Here is a 22,964-nt window from a genome sequence, read left to right as displayed (position 1 = left end):
TCAATTTAACAACACGATATAAGAAAATTCTTATAATCGGACTACCCACGTGGCAAACTCAATCGACTATCCTGACGTGACAAGTTTGGAAATCATAGATCTGTGTTCCTTGAGATACATGGTTCCCTCAATATACACTTTTTTATGGGTATCCCAAGAAGCACAGATCTACGATTCTTGAACTTGTCACATCAAATAGTCAATTGAATATACCACATGGGGTAGTCAGATTATCACGACTCCTTGATATAATATCTTTGGGAGAAAAGTTGGGGAAAGTTTTTACTTCCCCACATGGCTTGCTATGCTTGATTACGACCAATGAACAATGCCATGTCAAAGATCTTAATTTACTTACTTAACTACACTTTCGAAACATATAAAAATGAGTTGTTATAATATCATGACTCGCCAGGTGGCATACTCAAATGACTCCATGACGTGACAAGTTTGGGTACCATAGATCTGTACATCTCGGGATATATGATTGCACTTCCCCATAAAAAAAGTACATCTCCAGGGAAACATGTAAGACTACACTATAAACTAAATTTGACTAAATAAATAATACATGAAAAAATTTAAAACTAACAAGTACACCGTAGTAAGAAAGCTACAATAGCCCATGTTTAAGAATAAGTGTGAACTTCATAGGGAGAGATCAAAATGTTCAAACCTGCAAGCAACCTATGCATATTTCATTCAAATAAAAGCTTGGTTTTCATAAACTTAAATCATCATAATGAAAAGGATAAATACATCCATGTGCACACACACACACACAAACAAACATATACTGCTCTATTCTTTGGTCGTAACACTGCACTATTCTTTGGTCGATGAGGAAGACATCCACGGACCATCTAACATACTTTGGGTTTGACTCTCACTCTGGGTCTGACTCTCATTCATTTTGGGACTTTGGATATGTTGAAAATGGCTTTTGATGGCATCAAATTTTGAATCATCAGCAGAGATACTTAGATCAGAAACTAATTCTTGAACAATGGTTCTACCTTCGAGCATGCTCACCACCGCAGACATTTTGGGCCTAAGTATCGAAGATGCATTAGTACATAAGAGAGCCACATTAGTCATCCCCATGACCTCTTCTTTGTTGAATTCAGATCCCAAACTTGGATCTACCAACTCCATTAAATTTCCTCTCTCATTGAGAATTAATGCCTAAAAGCCCTCCAAAAAAAAAGAAAAAGGGAAATCAAGTACAATCATGCAAAGCTCATTAACTATAAGCAAAAAAATAAAAATAAAATAACACTAGGATTATAAATCTAAATTACCCAATTGAGAAGATAAACGCCGTCTTCTATTGACCTATGACTTGTATTGCTCCTCCCACTAACAATTTCCAAGGTGACAACTCCAAAACTGTAGACGTTTGCTTTGTCAGTTAGGTAGCCTCTCAACGCATACTCTAGTGCCATATATCCATTGAAAAAATCGAGATTATCAATTAAATTTGGTGTGCATGAGTTCAGACCTAGTCATAATAGTTGTAATATGTGTGCCTCTACAATCAATTATCACATCTATACTAGTAACACTGAGTTATTATGCTTTCTTCTATTGAAAAATCAACTATGGGTTTGCATAATGGCTCAAAGTTCCATGGAGATACTTGAGGATGTAGCCCATAGAATTAGAATTGGAAGGCTAAAGCATAGATGGGCTTTCTAATGATATATTATAGATACATGCCAATCAAATTAAATAGAACAATTTTATAAGACAACGATAAAGGCATGTTTTTGGAGCCAAATTTTCAATTATCAAGGAATACAATCACAGATTTGGAATAGATGAAAGGTGTTATGTCAGATGAGTGGAAAGATAATATATATAAAAAAAAAGATAAAATTAGAAATCAATGCATTCACGAAAATGTAGGAGTAGCCCTAATAGGTTACAAACTAAGATAAAGACGATTGAGATGGTTTGGTTAGGTGCAATGAAGATCTATAACATCCCCAGTAAGAAGGAATTTGGTCATAAAAGCTTTATCCCAAATTTTTATGGTTGAAGGAATATACAAGTTGAAAGGTTTAAAATAGAAAGAAAAAAAAGATGGACTAAGACGGGGAGATCGATTTGAAGACACTTCAATTTGTAAGAGATACTCCTTTAGATAGAATTGAATAGAGGAACTTGATATAGAAAATGGGCAAAAAAAATGTTTATATACCTCTTTTTAGGAAGAACATAAAATTATGAAAATAAAATAACTAGAAAAAGCTTTAAGGTAGAGGAATAAAATTAACGACTAGAAGTCAAAATATAATAATGGCAATATAAGCATGGTGCCTCACAGAGTTCCAGCAATTCGAATGCTAATATGGGTTTTCCCCTCTTCATCAAGTTTGTCCAAACCAAAGTCAGATATCTTGGGCTCAAGATCCTTATCAAGCAGGATATTAGTAGCCTTGATGTCTCTGTGAACAATCTTCAGAGTTGATTCTTCATGGAGATAAGCCATACTTCTTGCTATACCAACACAAATCTTGTGCCTGGTTGGCCAATCCAATTTCAATTGACATTTTTCTAGACCTTTAGATCATTATATCAACAAAAAATTAAAGATGTCAGTCCGAAATATTACCTATCCTAATAGCTGGAACAAATTATTGAAAAGCAAAAGATGCTGCATTTACCAAACAAAGTACGGACTAAACTGTTATTTTCCATGTATTCGTATATTAGCAATAGTTGTTTTCCTTCGATGCAACATCCATAAAGCCTCACAAGATTGGGATGTTGAAGGGAAGAAATCATTCCAATTTCGTTAACAAATTCACGGTTTCCTTGCTTTGATTTGCAAGAAAGTTGTTTCACTGCAATTATAGTACCATCTGATAGATGACCCTGCATTTTAGTACGAATGTAAAGTTTCAATTATATGACCACATTAGGGATGAGATGCATACATTTGGATCAACAGTGATGGGGTTCAAGAAAAATGATTTCTATATACAATACCTTGTAAACTGAACCAAAACCCCTTTTTCCAATCTTGTTTTGAACATCGAAGTTGTTTGTAGCAGTTTTAATTTACCTTAGGGTGAAGGAACCGGTTTGTAGGTCTAGACCTCTTAGATCTGTCCAAAAAGATATGTTAGAACAGAGGTGAATCCGGAAGTTCACAAATTCTATCTTTCATTCTTTACAGAGTGATACAAAGTCATGCTGTCCAAAGACATGTTAATAGAGACATGAATTAATATTAAAAGTAGAACATCAATAAGTGTAATGTTGTTTTACCAAAAGGGGAGACTATTTTTCTAAATTATCTACTCAAGTAGACATTTTTAAAATATTTATCAAAGGGTATCTGTTTTTCAGTTACTTTCATGATTTTTTTACTTTAATACTCTTACATTTTTTAAGAAAAATAAGTTCATTTTTAAGAAATCCAAGACAAAGGTAAAGTAAATTAAGTGAAAGACCTTACAACAAATACCAATTCTAGTAAAGAAAAACCAATCATTCAGTTGGCTTTTCAAAGCCTTGATGTAATTTAACTACAAACCAAAACACTACAAGGAAATGGAAAAACTCAAAGAAAATGAAGAGAAATATATGAGAATGTAATTAACTAGGAAAACTTGGGAGCCTCTTTCTCAACTCTTTTACAAAGGATTTTGGGAGACTTTTCAACACTTGCTCCAAATATAGACCTAGACTCAAGAGTGAATTTAAAAAATGTCCCTACTCTAGAACCTTCCTCAAGACACAAGGGTATTGCCTTTTCATCTTCCTAGTAATTTTCTTCAACCAATGACCTAGATATTTCTAGAAATATTTAATAGCTTTGCACTTTTCCAAGAATAGATATTTCTAGAATTTGACTTCAACTCTCAAGAATAGATACTTCTAGACTATTTTCTAGAAATGACTACAATTACCAAGAAGAGATATTTCTAGAAAAACCATTTTCTAGAACTTAACCTTTCAAAAGCATCTCTAATGAGTTAGAGAAAATCAAAGGGTGTTCTTTGGTTTGCTTACCTTCAACACATTCATGCCCATTTTTGTAATTTCCTCTTTCATTTTTTCACTATTTTTGAGTGGGTTATTATTATTTGTTTTTCCCCTTCAATAGACAGATCATGTAATTGATTTGGAAGATTTCCCACCTTCGTCAATTGCTCTTTCGTCCAAGGCACCCTTTCCACCAAAAAATGATAATAATCACAAAAATGACACATGAAACTGAAGCCACAACAATTCCAGCCATAGCAGCTGCAGATAGCTTTGAAGGAGGATCGAAATCTGCATTTATTCCAATTATTAGACAAAAATGCATCCATTGATACATTAAAAAATGAATAGACCCAGAATTGTCGGAACTTAAATCCACTTGGTTTATTTAAAGGAACAGTTTGAAGATTGAGCATCAATAAAAGATAATTCAATTAGTTCAAATCAACAAAACAAAATCACTTTCGTGTTAGATTTCTTTTCTTTTGTACTCATTCATTCTTAATTGTTATATTAGACTTTGACATATCTATATGAAATATACCAAAATATTTCTATTTTCACAAGGTTCGACACAAAATTTAACCATCATTTTCCTTTTGTACATATTTCAGAGTGTTCATTTCGCAAAATAGTTCAATGAATGGTAAATTTGATTGAAATAATCAAATTTACTTAAAATAATTTTTTCATGCAAGAATAGTTTAGTATTTCAAGTGTGATCACTAAGGTGTACACTAACGAATCATATGCACACACACACACACAAACATATACTGCTCTATTCTTTAGTCATAACACTGCACTATTCTTTGGTCGATAAGGAAGACATCCACGGACCATCTCACATACTTTGGGTCTGACCCTCACTCTGGGTCTGACTATCATTCATTCTGGGACTTTGGATTTGTTGAAAATGCTGATGGCATCAAATTTTGAATCATCACCAAGGATACTCAGATTAGAAACTAATTCTTGAACAATAGTTCTACCTTCGAGCATGCTCACCACCGTAGACATTTTGGGCTTAAGTATCGAAGAGGCATTAGTAAATAAGAGAGCCACATTAATCATCCCCAAGACCTCTTCTTTGTTGAATTCAGATCCCAAACTTGGATCTACCAACTCCATTAAATTTCCTCTCTCCTTGAGAACCAATGCCTAAAACGCCCTCCAAAAAAAAGAAAAAGGGAAATCAAGTACAATCATGCAAAGCTCATTAACTATAAGCAAAAAAATAAAAATAAAATAACAGTAGGATTATAAATCTAAATTACCCAATCGGGAAGATAAACGCCATCTTCTATTGACCTATGACTTGTATTGCTCCTCCCACTTACAATTTCCAAGGTGACAACTCCAAAACTGTAGATGTCTGCTTTGTCAGTTAGGTAGCCTCTCAACGCATACTCTGGTGCCATATATCCACTCAAAAAATCAAGATTATCATGTATTACATTTGGTGTGCATGAGTTCAGACCTAGTCATAATAGTGTGCCTCTACCAATCAAATTATCACGTCTATACTAGTAACACTGAGTTATTATGCTTTCCTCTATTGAAAAATCAACTATGGTTTTGCATAATGGCTCAAAGTTCCATAAAGATGGAGATATTTGAGGATGTAGCCCATAGAATTAGAATTGAAAGGCTCAAGTTTAGATGTAGATGGGCTTTCTAATGATATATTATAGATACATGCCAATCAAATTAAAAAAAACAATTTTATAAGTCAACGGTAAAAGCATGTTTTTAGAGCCAAATTTTCAGTTATAAAGGAATACAATCACAGATTTGGAATAGATGAAATGTGTTCGGTTGGATGAGTGGAAAGATAAAAAAAGATAAAATTAGAAATCAATGCATTCACAAAATGTAGGAGTAGCCCTAATGGTGATAAACTAAGAGAAAGACGATTGAGATGGTCTGGTTAGGTGCAATGAAGACCTATAACATCCCTAGTAAGAAGGAATTTGGTCATAAAAGCTTTATCCCAAAGATTTATGGTCGAAGGAACATACAAATTGAAGGTTTTAAAATAGAAAGAAAAAAAAAAGATGGACTAAGACGATGAGATTGATTTGAAGATGCTTCAATTTGTAGGAGATAGAAAATGAAAGAATGTATTTCTGAAACTCTAAACTCATAATGTGAGAGAGAGATGAATTGTATTTATCTTAGAGTAATCTTACAACCAATAGCCAGCTGTTATAACAGTTGGCATAACAGAAATAATAAATCTGACTGTTACAATAATAACTGACTCTAATCAGATTGGGATTGGTTAAGATTACATAGCTGTAACTATAGAGTAACTGATCCTTCTTCTTGCTTCTCATCCCCCCTCAAGCGAAAGGGTCTAGGAACGAGGCAAAGGTGTGACTTTAAGGACATGAACCTGGAGCTTGTGAGATGCTTCGTGAGCAAGTCTGCTGGTTGAGCTTCAGTTGGAACAAACTAGAGGAGAACTTGTTGCCTGAGAACTTGATCTCGAATGAAATGAAGATCTATTTCAATGTGCTTTGTTCTAGCATGAAAAACTGGGTTTTTGGCCATATAATAAGCACTTATGTTGTCATACCAGAGAATAGGAACTTGAACAACTGTAACACACAACTCTTTCAGCAATGCTTGAATCCACACTATTTCTGCAGTAGCTATGGCCAGCCCCCTGTATTCAGACTCTGCACTGCTTCGAGAGACAACTCTCTGTTTAGAAGCTGACCAAGAGATCAAGTTTTGTCAAAGATAAACAAGATACCCACTTGAGCTGCATCTATCATCAGGATTTGTGCCCCAGTCTACATCTGAGAATGCTTCAATAGTTAGACATGAGGATGGCTGTAGGCGAAGACCATCAGTCATAGTGCCTCGCAAATACCGGAGAATACGTTTGACAGCAAGCCAATGTGCTGTTGTGGGCTGCTGCATAAACTGGCAAGCCTTGTTAACAACAAAGGCAATGTCAGGACGTGTCATGGTTACATATTGTAAGGCACCCACTATACTTCTATACATCTTAACATCCTCCATCAGCTCTCCATCAAATTTAGATAAGGTCTTCTCGATTGCTCCTGGAGTTTTGGCTGGTTTAGAAACAAACATTTCAATGCGATGAAGAAGATCAGAGATGTACTTAGTTTGGCTAAGATGCATTGACCCTTGATCATATGATACCTCTATGCCCAAAAAATAGGACAGATTCCCCAAATCTCGCAAGGCAAAGGCAGAATGGAGCTTTGCTATCAGATTACAAACCATGGTCGGAGAGCTTCTTGTTATGATTATATCATCGACATAAACAAGGACAATAAGTGTTGAGGTTTTACCAAAATGAGTGAACATAGAGCTGTCTGTTCGAGAGAAATTAAATCCCCATTGTAAGAGAGCAGTACTCAACTTTGTGAACCAAGCTCTTGGTGATTCTTTTAGGCCATACAAGGCTTTGTTTAATCTACACACTTTGGTTGGATATTGGGAGTGAACAAATCCTGGTGGTTGGGCCATGAATACTTCTTCTTTGAGGTCCCCATTCAAGAAGGCATTGTGAACATCTAATTGCCGAATAATCCAATTGAAGCTGAGAGCTACTGTTAGAACAATGCGAATGGTGGCTGTTTTAACAACATGACTGAAAGTTTCAAAGTAGTCTAGCCCATGAGTTTGGTTAAACCCCTTTGCTACCAAACGGGCTTTGTATCTCTCTATACTTCCATCAGGTTTATGCTTGAGTTTGTAAACCCATTTACATCCTATAACATTAGAACCAACAGGCAAATCGACAAGATTCCAGGTGTTGTGTTTGTAAAGAACAGCTAACTCATCTTGCATTGCTGAAATCCATTTGGGATCCTTGATAGCTTGTTTTAAAGTGGATGGTTCTGTGGTCTTGACTGCTGTGAGATATAGAATTTGCTTCTTCTTGGTTATACCTCTCATGGCCCTGGTAGTCATTCGTTGAACTGGAGGAGGTGTAGGAGCAGAAGGTTGAGATGGTGAAGAAGCTATAGAATTATCTGAAGGAGATGTAGAATCAATAATTGGGACCGGAGTTGTGTTTGAGACTGATGTTGAAGAATGAGTAGGCTGAGATGGAAGAGATATAAGAGCAGGAGGTAAAGATTGGGTGTCTACGGCAGTCTGTGTGGCCGCAACAAGCATAGATTTCAGGGGATACACACTCTCATAAAAAACAACATGAGGAGTAATATAAACTCTACCAGATTTGTAATCAAGGCACAAGTACCCTTTGTGATTAGGACTATAGCCAAGAAAGAGACACTGAACAGATCTATACTAAAGCTTATGGTTGTTGTAGGGACGAACAAAAGGATAGCATAAACAACCAAATATGCGAAGGGACTTGTAGTGTGGCTGTTTTGAGAAAATAAGAGAGTATGGAGAATCAAAATGTAAGACCTTACTTGGCATCCTGTTGATAAGGTGGACAGCAGTTTGAAAAGCATATTGCCAATACTTAAATGGCATAGAAGCATGCGAAAGAAGAGCTAAACCAGTCTCCACAACGTGTCTATGTTTGCGCTCAACTCTACCATTCTGAGCTGAAGTATAAGGACATGAGAACCTGTGTTGAATACCAACAGCTCGAAGGAAAGGAAGAAAGGCACGAAACTCTCCCCCATTATCAGACTGAAGACATTTAATCTTAGTTTCAAATTGAGTTTCCACCTGCACCTTAAATTGTTTGAAAATAGGCAAGGCTTGATCCTTTGTTTGTAAAGGATAGAACCAGGTATATCGTGAATAATCATCAACAAAAAGAATGAAATATTTACTCCCAAAGGTAGACTTAACAGGAGCAGGTCCCCATATATCAGTGTATATCAATGCTAGTGGCTTAGAAACACGAGAATTAGACAATTGCAGAGGTAATCTGTGGCTTTTGGCTAATTGACATGATGAACAAATCTGATTTTTATTAATAGAACAAGAAATGTTACAGATATTCAAGATTCTGTTAACAATATCAGAATGAGGATGGCCCAACCTATGATGCCAAAGCTGATTATTCGTAACAAAAGAAGAACTATCAGATACATGTTCTTGACAGTTATTAACAGCAACATATGCTTTCTTTAAACTAAAAACAGGAAACCTGTAGAGTCCATTTTCAAGCTTGCCTTGAGCAAGAACCCTCTTCGTAAGTTGATCCTTCACAAAGAAAGAATTGGGATAAAACTCAATCAAAGCATTATTGTCAGAACAAAACTTAGCCACACTTATCAAATTCGCTGAGATGAAGGGAACATGGAAAACTTTTCTAAGCTTGAAAGAATGAGAATTAGTTATTAAATCTTTAGAACCAAAATTCGAGATAGACAGCCTCTTACCATTTCCAATGGTCACGCAATCTGCTCCTGTATAGCTGGTGACATTGTTAAGACTAGCAGCATTCTGAGTAAGATGATGGCTAGCACCTGAGTCAAGAAACCAGCTCTCTTCTGCAGGAATGTTAGTGGAGGCAACCATGGCAGGAACATTATTTTGAGTCCCAGGTGATTGAGGATTGTTATTCTGTACTCCTTGAAAAGAAACATCAAATCTATGATAACAAACTTGAACAGTATGACCAAATTTACCACATAATTGGCACTGAGGTCGATCATTCGAGCCAAAATTCCCTCGTCCATTTCTGCCTCCTCGACTTCGACCTCTATTGGAATAGGAATTGGTATTGTTGCCCATAGTAGTTCCTTGACTACGGCCACCATAGTAATTCTTCCTTCCACCACCTTTGTTATTAGAAGATGATGAAAAACTAGCAGTCATGCCAAAAATATTTTCAATCGAACTTTGTTGTTCTAGACGATTCTCGAAGGATAGCAGTATGCTATGGACTGCTTCAAGAGAGATCGTGTCATCTCTTGTGTTGACAGCAGTAACAACAGAGTTATACTCTGCACCAAGACCTCCAAGAAGATTCATAACCTGATCTTGATCAAATACAGGTTCACCAATTGCTGCCAAGCTATCTGCAGCACTTTTAATTTTCATGATATAGTCTATCATAGACATAGATCCCTTCTTTGTGACTTGTAATTCAAGCCGTAGTTGCATTATATGAGCTCTTGAAGAAGAGGAGAAAATCTTTTCTAACGCTACCCAGGCAGAATGAGAAGAATTGTGGCCAATTATCTGAGCCATGATACCTGGTGTTAGAGAGGAATAGATCCAACTGAGGATGGTGCGATCCTGTCTCCTCCAAGCAACAAAGACAGGATTAATGGCACCAGAACTCAATTCTTTTTCAGGACAAACGGAAGTTCCTTCGATGAACTCTTCAAATCCGTTGGCAAAAATCACATTGTCCATCTGTGATCTTCACAGAACGTAATTCGATCGATCAAGCTTCACTGGCAAGGTATGATTAAGCATCTGAAAGGCAGGGATAGACACCACTGTTGATCCTTGACCAGAACCAATCGAACCTGAGGAAGATGAAGGTTGAGAGCTAGCAGAAGACATGATTAGAAGATCTAATGCTTTGATACCAAGATAGAAAATGAAAGAATGTATTTCTGAAACTCTATACTCATAATGTGAGATAGAGATGAATTGTATTTATCTTAGAGTAATCTTACAACCAATAGCCAGCTGTTATAACAGTTGGCATAACAGAAATAACAAATCTGACTGTTACAATAATAACTGACTCTAATCAGATTGGGATTGGTTAAGATTACATAGCTGTAACTATAGAATAACTGATCCTTCTTGCTTCTCAGTAGGAGATACACCTTTAGATAGAATCGACTAGAGGAACATGATATAGAAAATGGGGAAAAAAATTATTTACATAGGTAGAACATAAAATTATGAAAATAAAATAACTAGAAAAAACTTTAAGGTAGAGGAATAAAATTAAAGACTAGAAGTCAAAATATACTAAGGGCAATATAAGCATGGTGCCTCACAGAGTTCCAGCAATTCGTGTGAGAATATGGGTTTTCCCCTTTTCATCAAGTTTGGCCAAACCAAAGTCAGATATCTTGGGTTCAAGATCCTTATCAAGCAGGATATTAGTAGCCTTGATGTCTCTGTGAACAATCTTCAGTGTTGATTCTTCATGGAGAGAAGCCATACGTCTTGCTATACCAACACAAATCTTGTGCCTGGTTGGCCAATCCAATTTCATTTGACATTCTTCTAGACCTTTAGATCATCAAATCAACAAAAAATTAAAGATGTCAGTCCAAAATATTACCTATCCTAATTGCTGGAACAAATTATTGAAAAGCAAAAGATGCTGCATTTACCAAACAAAGCACGGGCTAAACTGTTATTTTTCATGTATTTGTATATTAGCAACAGTTGTTTTCCTTCGAAGCAACATCCATAAAGCCTCACAAGACTGGGATGTTGAAGAGCAGAACTCATTTCAATTTCATTAACAAATTCACGGTTTCCTTGCTTTGATTTGGAAGAAAGTTGTTTCACTGCAATTATAGTACCATCTGATAGATGACCCTGCATTTGAGTACGAATGTAAAGTTTCAATTATATAACCACATTAGGGATGAGATGCATACATTTGGATCAACAGTGATGGGGTTAAAAAAAAAATGATTTCTATATACAATACCTTGTAAACTGAACCAAATCCCCCTTCTCCAATCTTGTTTTGAACATCGAAGTTGTTTGTAGCAGCTTTAATTTGCCTTAGGGTGAAGGAACTGGTTTGTAGGTCTAGACCTCTTAGATCTGTCCAAAAAGATATGTTAGAACAGAGGTGAATCTGGAAGTTCACAAATTCTATCTTTCATTCTTCACAGAGTGATAAAAAGTCATGCTGTCCAAAGACATGTTAATAGTGACATGAATTAATATTAAAAGTAGAACATTAATAAGTGTAATGTTTAGTCCAAATAGATCTTTGAAAGTAGAAAAATTCTTTCCTATTTATTTTTGGTTGTTTTACCAAAAAGGGAGACTATAGTTTTCTAAATTATCTGCTTAGGCAGACATTTTTAAAATATTTATCAAAGGGTATCTATTTTTCAGTTACTTTCATGATTTTTTTTACTTTAATACTCTTACCTTTTTGGAGAAAAATAAGTTCATTTTTAAGAAATCCAAAACAAAGAATAAAGTAAATTAAGTGAAAGACCTTACAGCAGATACCAATTTTGGTAAAGAAAAACCAAATCATTCTGTTGGCTTTTCAAGGCCTTGATGTAATTTAACTACAAACCAAAACACTACAAGGAAATCGAAAAACTCAAAGAAAATGAAGAGAAATATATGAGAATTGTTATTAAATAGGAAAACTTGGGAGACTCTTTCTCAACTTTTTTACAAAGGACTTTGGGAGACTTCTCAACACTTGATCCAAATATAGACGTAGACTCAAGAGTGAATTTAAAAAATGTCCCTACTCTAGAACCTTCCTCAAGACACAAGGGTATTGCCTTTTCATCTTCCGAGAAATTTTCTACAACCAATGACCTAGATATTTCTAGAAATATTTAATAGCTTTGCACTTTTCCAAGAATAGATATTTCTAGAATTTGACTTCAACTCTCAAGAATAGATACTTCTAGACTATTTTCTAGAAATGACTACAATTACCAAGAAGAGATATTTCTAGAAAAGCCATTTTCTAGAAGCATCTCCAATGTGCTAGAGAAAATCAAAGGGTGTTCTTTGTTTTGCACACCTTCAACACATTCATGCCCATTTTTGTAATTTTCTCTTTCAATTTTTTTACTAGTTCTGAGTGGGTTATTATTATTTGTTTTTCCCCTTCAGTGGGCAGATCATGTAATTGATTTGGAAGATTTCCCACCTTTGTCAATTGTGCTCTTTCGTCCAAGGCATCCTTTCCACCAAAGAATGATAATAATCACAAAAATGGCACATGAAACTGAAGCCACAACAATTCTAGCCACGGCAGCTGCAGATAGCTTTGAAGGAGGATTGAAATCTGCATTTATTCCAATTATTAGACAGAAATGCATCCATTGATACACTAAAAAATGAATAGACCCAGAATTGTCGGAACTTAAATCCACTTGGCTTATTTAAAGGAATAGTTTGAAGATTGAGCATCAATAAAAGATAATTCAATTAGTTCAAATCAACAAAACAAAATCACTTTCGTGTCAGATTTCTTTTCTTTTGTACTCATTCATTCTTAATTGTTATATTAGACTTTGACATATCTATATGAAATATACCAAAATATTTCTATTTTCACAAGGTTCGACTTTCGTTTTGTACATATTCTGGAGTGTTTATTTTGCAAAATAGTTCAATGAATGGTAAATTTTGATTGAAATAATTAAAGTTACTTAAAATAATTTTTTCATGCAAGAATATTTCAGTCAAATCATTTAAATGACATCATTATTCTCATTTCTATGTAGAATATTGTTGTTTTGTCAAGTTCTCAAATACAAATGCTAATGCAAAGTGAAACGTTATTAATCTTTATTTTCACACTCCACATAGTTGTTTACCATAGTATGATGGCCTACAGGTGTGTTTTCATGTCAGTTTTTATATTACCTAAAGTTTCGGTGAAAATTTTCTAAATATTTCCATCATGACTATAACATTTCCATCATTTTTGTGAAAACTGTATTTATTTCTACGCTAGTCAAAATGTTTATAGAAAAACATCTCAATTTACAAGCTGACTGCAATATATACCGAAACCAAAATTTATTATCCTGTTTTTAATGTTTTCATATTTAAGAAACTAGCAAATGTAATTTACATCTTTAATTTGAAATTATAATTTTTCAAAATTTTTTGTTATAGACACAATCAAGAACCTGCATGATATAAAAAATATGGCAAAGAAATTTTTTTCAAGTATATTCGATTGGATTTGCCAGTGGTGAAATTTTGGTTAGAGAAATAGGGAACAACACTCTAGAAAGAGATATAATCCAATAAAGATTTAAAACTAAAAAGTGGTATATCTAAAAGTATTTAATATATAGTCTAAACGTTAAGGGAAAGTTTACTTGGTCATCAAAAATACCTTTTTTAGGAGAGAAAAAGCTACTTCTAGGTACCATTTCCTTTATATTACGCTGTCAGTTCCAAGCTTAGATAAAAAGTGAGAGAAATACAAACATAACATGGATATAGGTAGTGAGAGAGGACATCAACATACTTGGATTAACGTAAGAGATGGCTTTAGAAGGAATGGAGAACAAGATTCACTCAGTCAGTCCCAAAATTTTGGAATAATGCTCAAATATTGATGATGATGATGATAACGGATATGATCTTTTACCATAGCAAAAGTAAGGTATGGAAAAAATAAGAAATATTTTTTGGTATATAGGGGTCTATTACATGTTTTTATTAAGAATTTTCTCTTTCTTTCAGGCAAATTATATCACGAAGATGACCGGATGACACATGGATGTAGAGTTCATGTTGTAGATTACATTTAAAAAATATAAATATTTTCCCCTAATCTAAGACTTTGGAAATAGACGGCCACTGAATTCTCAAATTTAAACCACAAATTAAAGTTTAAAAGTAACTTTTTTTTCTCAAACCTTTTGAATTTTACGTACATCCATGTGGTGTCCAATCATGATTTTAGGTCTATATAACCCTTGAAGAAGAAAGAGGAGAGAGTTGCAGTACAGAGAAGAAGAAGAAGAAGAAAAATATGGCGTGCGGTTAAAAATTTTAATTTTAGTTTAAAATCCAAAACACGGAATGCCGTAAAAAATTTTGTGGCATGCCAATATAACTCATGTTTTTACCCTCATTTTAAATTATATGTCCATTCACTTTATTTTCTCCAAAAATTCCACAATTCCCATATTTGAAATATAGGTGAATTAATTATCAACAAGAATCAAGAAAAGATCGAATTCATATAATTTAAATTTATTTGTTCAATGATAAGAAATGCTTGATATAAACATCATTACTCACACTACCATATATTAGCATCAATGAAGCTTAATTAATATATTTTTTTAAAAACATTTGATGACTTACTAGATTTCACAGAAATAGCTGACACAAGAGGACCATACGTTCCTTTAATAGCGATCACTGTTGTTCCTTTCCCAGCCTAATAGAATTGGATCTCTAGTGTCGCGCTAGTATTCACAACTGTAGTAAAATTTTTAATTGTTTCCTTACCAATACCATCTGCTTCATTTGCGATTTTGAAATCCTTCAATTCCAATTTCCCCTGGAATAAATTAATCTAAAATTAAACCAACTGATATTTATATACTAATTACGAACACAATTTCATTAGCCACCTGAATGTAAACATCAAATAAGCGCCTTCCAACGCTCCTATAATTGTCATTTGTAAACATTATCTCCACAAAGTGAAGATCCACGGTGTAGTTCCCATTTTCCAAACAAAATCCATAATACATTAGAGAGAGGGGTGAAAGGCGGGCTTTCGTGTATAATTGATTGTTTTTCATCGAGAGGATGGTTTTATTTTCTACGATATGGCTGTTGCCACCAACATCCAAGAAGTTTCCAGTGCTGCTAAATGCCCAATTAGATTCACTTCGGAAAAACTTTGAAGGAGAAACAATGTCTTCATCTGCTTCATTTTCATTTTTCCATCATCAAACTTTGCTCCGCCACAATTTATATGGAATGAATACCGCTCTGGCACCAAAAGAAGTAATGTATTAATGCTCTAAACAGGAAACTTAATTTTGATCAGAGGCCTCACAAATTGGTCTAATCCTTCTCAATCATTTAGTTTTAGGGTCTGTATGATTGCACGTGGAAAATGGACGTGAAAATCATTTTCCCACCTCTTAATGTTATTCTTTTGAAATTAACCCAATCTCCCAAAACTAAAAAAACCAACACTCTTCTCGACATTTTCCTAGGTGCAATCAAAGAATGGAATTCATTTTTCCATGACCATCCACCCAAGGAATTCATATACCACATGTTGTACACGTAATGTTCATAAATGATATTGTTTACGATGTTTTTCTTTGTTTTTTTAAATGTTGATTAATAGAAAGAAATGCTAGATGGGTGTTGATGAAAAAAAAATTATTTTTTATTTTTTGTTTTTGCTAACTTAGATTATATTAAAAAGGGAAGAAAAATGGGAAATCCCTAATTTATAGCCCGAACAGATGGTAGATCCTATGCCCCACAAAAGGTTGGTTATTGAAATTCTATATTAAAATAAAAATCAAATTTAATGGTATGGTTAATGATGGATACTAATACAAAGAAAGATAAGCTTTTAAAAATTGAGAGGGGAAAAAAACTTTCTTATTCCAAAAAATCAGACTTACTCTTTCGACAGTGGTTCAAGCATGGAACAATTTCACTTCTCAATCAATAAAAGGTCACGAGCATGTTAGCATTAAGAGATCAAATTGAATGCATTTGTATTTGATAAATAAATGAATGGAGTAAATTGGTGATTATGTATAAACTTTATGATGTAAATTTTGAAAAAAAAAAAAAGAAAATAATAGCGACTTACGAGTTGTTCCTTGGAGAAGAGCTTTTAAAAAGGTTTCTGAAGAAAATAATTCAATGTGAAAAATATAGTATTAAAAAGAAAATATTTAATCATATTAAGCTAGAACTATAAAGAAGCCAAAATTGAACAAAAGTATTCGTACAATTTATTTAGCTGACATCTAGATTCCCCTAAGCTTCCTACTAAGTAGTTGGTGTAGGAAAGATCACTGTATGCCCACAATGTAATATATTAAAAAATCATCTTCTTGACTAAAATGAAATTTTTTTGTTATATAAGATATTTCAATATTTTCTTTTTTGATTCAGCATCCATAAAAGCTAAACTATTATCAACAGTTTTAATGACGAAATTCCTAATTTATTCGTAATCTTGTTAGGCATCTCAAAGGCGACAGTATAAACTCTAAAAGGTTGATCAAGAATAAAGAGAATATCGTTCTTACTACATAAAGAGCCTAAATGATACAAATGGAAACCTATCATGAAAGGTTTGGGATGTAAATGGTTCTAGCTACTTAACAAGGGATAAAGCAGAACTGAGCTTATGTTTAAACACTAAGGAATGTCTTAAAATCACAATATATGTCCTTGACCTTTTGGTGCATTAGACTGAATTAATCGTTGGCTGAGAGGGATCCCGATTTTAAAGGCCCGGAATCCAATCAAGAGCAGGAAATGAAATATTCTAAGAGTGTTGGAGTAGAGATTGACTATAAATAGTATCGTGTGTTTGAAACAAAAGTAGCTCCAAGGTCTAAGAAGGGAAAATCAAGGAGAAGGTATCAATCTCATATGGGCCCTTCAAGCCATGAAGTCGAGAGCAGCTTAAAGAAAACGTTGAGGCATTACTAATTCGTCATCTCAATGAAGTTTGAAAAAAGAGTTCTACATGTTACGATATATGTAGAATAATTATGTACCATTGACTTTTAGTGTGAATTTGTAAACCACTTTTGATGGGGTTAGAAGTTTCAGAATAGGCTTTTTTTTTATCTTCACAAAAAACCAGTCCAATCTAAAACTTTTAACCCATATAAGACAAATTTTGGCTCCCAACGTTGTCTTCCTAATGTTAGCTGTCGAATCTGTATGTATTAGGGAGAGAAACTCATGTGGACATCAAAGATCGTTGGCCATCCATTATTTAGTAATGTTATAGCCCATTAATGGGTTGAAAGAATTTTAGGGATACAAGAGTTTTTTTATTATATTATTTTAGATTATTTTTGGAAATTTGATTTAAGTCTGGGTACTATTTACGTCACTTTTTCTAGACATTATTTTAAGATGTTAAAACTTGTCGTATAAGGTTAATTTTTTTATCATTTGAAAGGTTATTCAGTTATCTATTCAACAAGTCCAAGATTTTGCGATTCCGAAAAGTTCTCATAAATGATTAAAATACTAATAGGATATAAATTTTACATGAGATTTACATCTCAAGCGCAAAACGACAATGTTAAGTCATGTTAGGATTATAGTTTCGAGTCTAAAATATGAGGGTCTACATATATGATTACTATGATTTATTTTAAGAGTTTTTGAATTAATAAAAAAATTATAGTAGAAGTTTTAATTTTTTTTTCTTATTTTTGGGCATTCAACTTGGTGATGCCATTGATGTCATTGGGGTGATTCGAAGGTAAATCTATCATATTTCTTTTTAATCTTATTTATTTATTTTTCTCTTTTTTGTTATGTTTTGACCCCATCAAGAATCTATCAAGAACTCATCAAGAATCTCCTACCTCATCAAGAAACTCATCAAATCCTCCCTAAACCATAAACACCTATATCATTAAACTCTTCTCCAAATCTACCCTATTTTCTTTTACTTAACCTTATTTCATACCCCTAAACCTAATTACATCAACACCCTATTGTAAAATATTTTATTACAAAACTTTGTATTTAATACCTAATTGGCTTTTGTTGAAACCTTTCACAATGGCCAATAAAACCTTTTCTTGAAACCTCCGTTCCCTCGATCCTTAATTATTTTCTCTACGTTATAAACTGAAATCTATGCCTAACCAAAATAGAAAAACGTCGTAACAAAATAATAAACCTTTATAGTAATCCTATAGTTATCTAAATCCTTAATCCAAACCCAAACTAGATTCCTTACCCCTTATTTCATCTTGTTTATTCCCCGTCTTGCATCAGAAACCTAATTTTATCTTATACTTTTTTCAATCTTCTTCTTCTATCATTTTTTCATTTCTTTCCCCTCTTTCCTAATCCAACCCTAACTTCAACATCTCTTAAACTTCAATTCAAACTAGAAAATATGCTAACTAAATCAACAAAAAAAATTGCATGAAGAATGATGAAGAGAAAGCACCAAGAGAAGAAACATGTTATTACCATTTTACAATATTCATTTTGCTTCACAATTGGATTTTCCTTAACTAAGATCGAGCTTATTAAAAAACTGTAATGGTAAGATGAACGTTAAGCCTTTATGAAGAACTTGCTAGTTTTCTGTTTCATCCAATCTTGCACAGTTCCATTCAGCGAATTTCGAGTCAAGTACATAATCAATGCTCTCTCATTAATTAAGTTTGTTGACTTGTTATCTATAGTGCACTAGCATTGGAAAAAGCCAATACCAAAATATTTTGTAAGAAAATTTTGATAATTAGATCACTTACACAAACTCTAAACTCAGAGTTTTAAAGCTGTTTGGAATTTGTCCTACTAGCTTATTAAAGCTGAGGTCCCTGCAAAAAACACAACACCAGAAAAGAAAGAAGGAAAAGGTTGCATCCTGAATGTTAATAACCACGTTACTTACTTCTTATATGTTATTTTGAGCTAGAACACATGTTAGATCTTTGATCATCTATTCATTCGTTAAGAGTCAACTTGGTCATTTTGAAATAGTTTATTTCTTTACCATGTATTCACCTTATTCCTTGAACCCCAATGAATCGATATCCAGTTTAAGATTTGCTCAATATATATATTAAATGCTTGATTTATTTGTTCATATGAGTAGAGAAAATGAGGTGTCCCAAATTTCAAATGGGTTGGGATCTGTAGACTCGTGAAAGTGAACTCATATGTTCAAACACAATCTCGACCGTATATGTGAGAGTCAATGGTTGTGATTTATCTTAGAGATCTGTAATATATTCTCGTGATACATCTTTTATCCCAACCGTTGGATCTCACATATACACAACTGGGATTGTGTGTGAACATATGAGTTCACTTCTCATGAGTCCACGGATCTTGATCTTTTTCAAATATCTTAAACTAAGTGCTCAAAACTCGATTTGAATAAGTTATGAAAATGGTGTAGGATAAGCTGCAAAAGACTATGGACATGATCAAAAGAAGATGGCTTGAAAGGCTAAGCTCACACCTTAGCTTCAAACAAACATAACTTTGCAACTGTAAATCAATACGACTACTATTATACCAGTTCGGAAAGTTTATGATTAGCTCTACAGCATGGACAACCACCTTGTGTTGTTAGGCACATTTTAGGATCACAGAAAAAAAAAAACTATAGTAGAGGTCAAAACAAACTTTTTGGGTTACACTTTCTGTTTTAGTCATTTTCATTTTAACATATTTTGGGGTATTTTGGGTATGAAATTGTTTTAGAAGATCATTATTAAGTATTTCAAGGTTAATAATGACATTTTATTTGAATTAGAATTTTTTACTCGTTTGGCAAGTTTACTATGTCAACTTTAAGTTTTACTAGCTATTTTGGATACATACAATTGTAGTAGAAGTAGAGTCAAAGAGTGCTAATTTTGTAATTCAACTTGACAGGGTAACTTAAAAACTCATTAACGTGACAGGTACAAGAACCGTGGATTTTTTTCCTTGTAGATTCAAGGTTCTTATCATAAGAGGAAGACGGTGATCTTCCCCTTCGTTTCACCATCATTAGAGTATGAGTTTATGTTGCATTGTACTAAGGTGTATGAAGACATACCAAATCATATTTTATGTTAATTAGGATTAGATCATCTAGTTAAGGTACTAAGGTGTATGTAGGGTAATTATCTAATTATATACACCCACTTTCTCTATTTAATACTATCTCACTAGAGATCAATTGTATTAGATATTTACATCATCTCCAATTCTATCAACGACGATTCAACAGTGTCAGGAAACCTCACGCCTCACAATGAACTAAAATAAATTGCCTATGCACTAGTCATTTATGCAAGACTATGAATCTTGGCCTTGGATAATGTAATGTTTTGACCCAAATTAAGGGTCCAAGTGAATCATATTCTTTAGTTAGTTATTTTTTTATCTATCATAAGTGTGTGACATCCATTATTTCATTTTGAAGGGATCCAGCATAGCCAACATGTGGAGGGCATTACTAGGGAAAGAAGAACTAGTATAGTTCCCTTTGGATTGAGGGGTAATTAATCAAGGGCATGTAAGTCTTTTACACCTTAGGTGGTTGCTCTTCCTCGTGCCACATAGAGGGACGTCCCACACTTGAAAATGAAAGCTAAGTATTTTCCAAAAAACAAAAAAACCTATTTGAAAATGATCTTTCAAAATAATAACAATAATAAGATAACAAATGGTTCAAAACCTTGGGGTAATTCAAAATTTTCCCAAACCAACTCGATCAACTTCATGAATCTTCTATAGGTATCAGATTGAAAAAATCTCAAAGATTTGAAATGGTACATGAAGAATAGGGTCCAATAGACTAAATATTCTTCATCACCTAGGGTTTCAGATTATGAGTTAGACCATGGGTGTTAGTCTCCAAAATCTAGTTTGTGACAAATAAGCAGCTCAACATCTAGTAAACAACTCTTTAAAAATCATATTTGAAGCAAAAAAGGATTGCCCATGCTTACAAAAATTTTAGGTCTACCATACCCCCGAGAGAATCCGGTATCACTCCAGTAATATTACAATTCCTCAATATTCTGCAACCCAATCCAATCCAATTTATGTCAATTTAAATTGTTTAACACTTTATAATCATGAGACACATAAGAAGCATTTTGGGTGAAGGAAGGAGACGCATAAACTTTTCTCTGGCAGGGAGGGCCACTATAGTCCAAGTCGATCAGAAGGTCTTCGAGATTCAGAAATGTTGGGTGAAGAATAATCAAGAAATCATGGATAGTAGAGAGAAGAGATAAAAGAGGGTCTGAGCTTGTGTTATTTGAGAAAGAGAAATGGTGGTTGGTTCAGACTTTGCAGGATGCAAAGAACTGGAAAACAGATAGATTATTTTGGAGGAAATCGACGGTCTTGGGTCATTGTAAGTTGGCACGAGGATACGAGAATGAATATGGACGATTCTTCAAAATCTCGGAATACTCAGGACAAGGATGGTTCCCTTCCCTTTTGATCCCTGAAGGAGTAGGTTGGGATAACCTTGGCGAGGCCTTATCTAGAGGTGGACAGTTGATGTATGCCCTTGGACAAGAGAGGTTGATGGCAGTCTTTTGCACGGTAAGCAAATAAATGATTCTCATAAATCACCAAAACTCATCAATGAGATTGACACGTTAGAAAACTTCGGTGTTTGGAGATATGCGATCATCTGCGAAACAAGGAAAAAGCAATTTGTTGGGAAGAGGTGGAGAGAGTGGTTAATTCCATAGTTCCTAGTTCTAGAAAATTTGTTCTAAGACCGTGCAGGACTAGCAAGAGAATTCTTGTGTGCCACAGGAGGAGAGAGTTCGATGCTTTTAAAAACCTAAAACAACTCCAGGTCCAGGATGCCGTGGTCACTTTGAGAGCATGGTATGCCAATTGCAATAGTATCACGGAGAGTTGGACACAGACTGGTACATGGATAGATATCATTGGGCTCCCGTTCCATAGGTAGGAGCCGAGGTCTTTTACACTCATCGGAGATATGCTAGGTGGGTTATTGGAAGTTAAGGATTGTACTCGCTCATTGGAAGATCTTACAGTAGCAAGCATCAAGGTTAGACGGAGGGCCGTCGACATCCCCAGATGGATCGAACTCCCAGCAAGGAATGTACCAGTGATAGTGGGCATCAAGTTGTTTGTGTACAGAGAGAACGAGTTAGAGAAGATAGTGCCTGGCGTTAACAAAGGTGGTGTGGGTTTAGCAGGTCAAGTAGTGGTAGAGGCTTTTAATGCTCTGTCAGCCAATAACACTGTATCATTGGGCAACTCGAAGGCATACATAGAAGCCATGTCAGATCCTAGGATAGGGGAGGCGACTGTACTTGAGTGTGAGACAAGTAAAGGCAAGGTTTCAAATGCTACCTGCGCTGAAGAGAAAGTAGGGGCCAAAGAATCAGATGTAGGGGCCAAAGAATCAGATGGTTTAATGTTTGGGCCTAGCCAACTAGGCAACCACATTTTAGAGTCAGACCAAACTCTAATGAATAGAGACCAGGCCTTATGTATAATGGACAGTCCATTTGGGCCTACCGGCCCATTGATGCATGGTTTTAATATACTGACTCAAACTCTAATGAATAGGGACCAGGCCTTATGAATAA

The 22,964-nt window shown here is 34.4% G+C and overlaps 2 protein-coding genes across 3 annotated transcripts; both read right to left on the bottom strand.

Annotated features, from left to right (window-relative positions):
* Nucleotides 1-679: 679 nt before the first annotated feature.
* LOC147386589 (putative LRR receptor-like serine/threonine-protein kinase At1g07650) lies at nt 680-5,834 on the bottom strand. Of its 2 annotated transcripts, none has more exons than XM_086422084.1 (3): nt 2,328-4,184; nt 1,302-1,389; nt 680-1,185 (listed from the first exon to the last, which is right to left on the bottom strand). In XM_086422084.1, exons 1-3 carry the CDS (start codon nt 2,492-2,494, stop codon nt 826-828), a joined length of 615 nt encoding a protein of 204 aa, XP_086278210.1. In that variant the 5' UTR covers nt 2,495-4,184; the 3' UTR covers nt 680-825. The 2 variants fall into 2 exon arrangements, with proteins under 2 accessions (XP_086278210.1, XP_086278211.1); XM_086422085.1 differs by lacking the exon at nt 2,328-4,184 and adding an exon at nt 5,495-5,834 and having other exon boundaries at nt 684-1,185; nt 1,302-1,529.
* A 6,939-nt stretch (nt 5,835-12,773) lies between these two features.
* On the bottom strand, nt 12,774-15,383 carry LOC147386588 (putative LRR receptor-like serine/threonine-protein kinase At1g53420). Its single transcript, XM_086424581.1, has 3 exons — nt 15,261-15,383; nt 15,136-15,187; nt 12,774-12,940 (listed from the first exon to the last, which is right to left on the bottom strand). The coding sequence occupies exons 1-3, from the start codon at nt 15,381-15,383 to the stop codon at nt 12,774-12,776; spliced, it is 342 nt and encodes a 113-aa protein (XP_086280707.1).
* Between the last annotated feature and the right edge of the window lie 7,581 nt (nt 15,384-22,964).

The sequence above is a fragment of the Akebia trifoliata genome, chromosome 14, assembly GCF_017979445.1.
Source record: "Akebia trifoliata isolate Shusen 1 chromosome 14, ASM1797944v1, whole genome shotgun sequence".
NCBI lineage: Eukaryota > Viridiplantae > Streptophyta > Magnoliopsida > Ranunculales > Lardizabalaceae > Akebia > Akebia trifoliata.
Note: the sequence above shows the minus strand (reverse complement) of the source record. Positions and strands in the feature narration are given on the sequence as shown.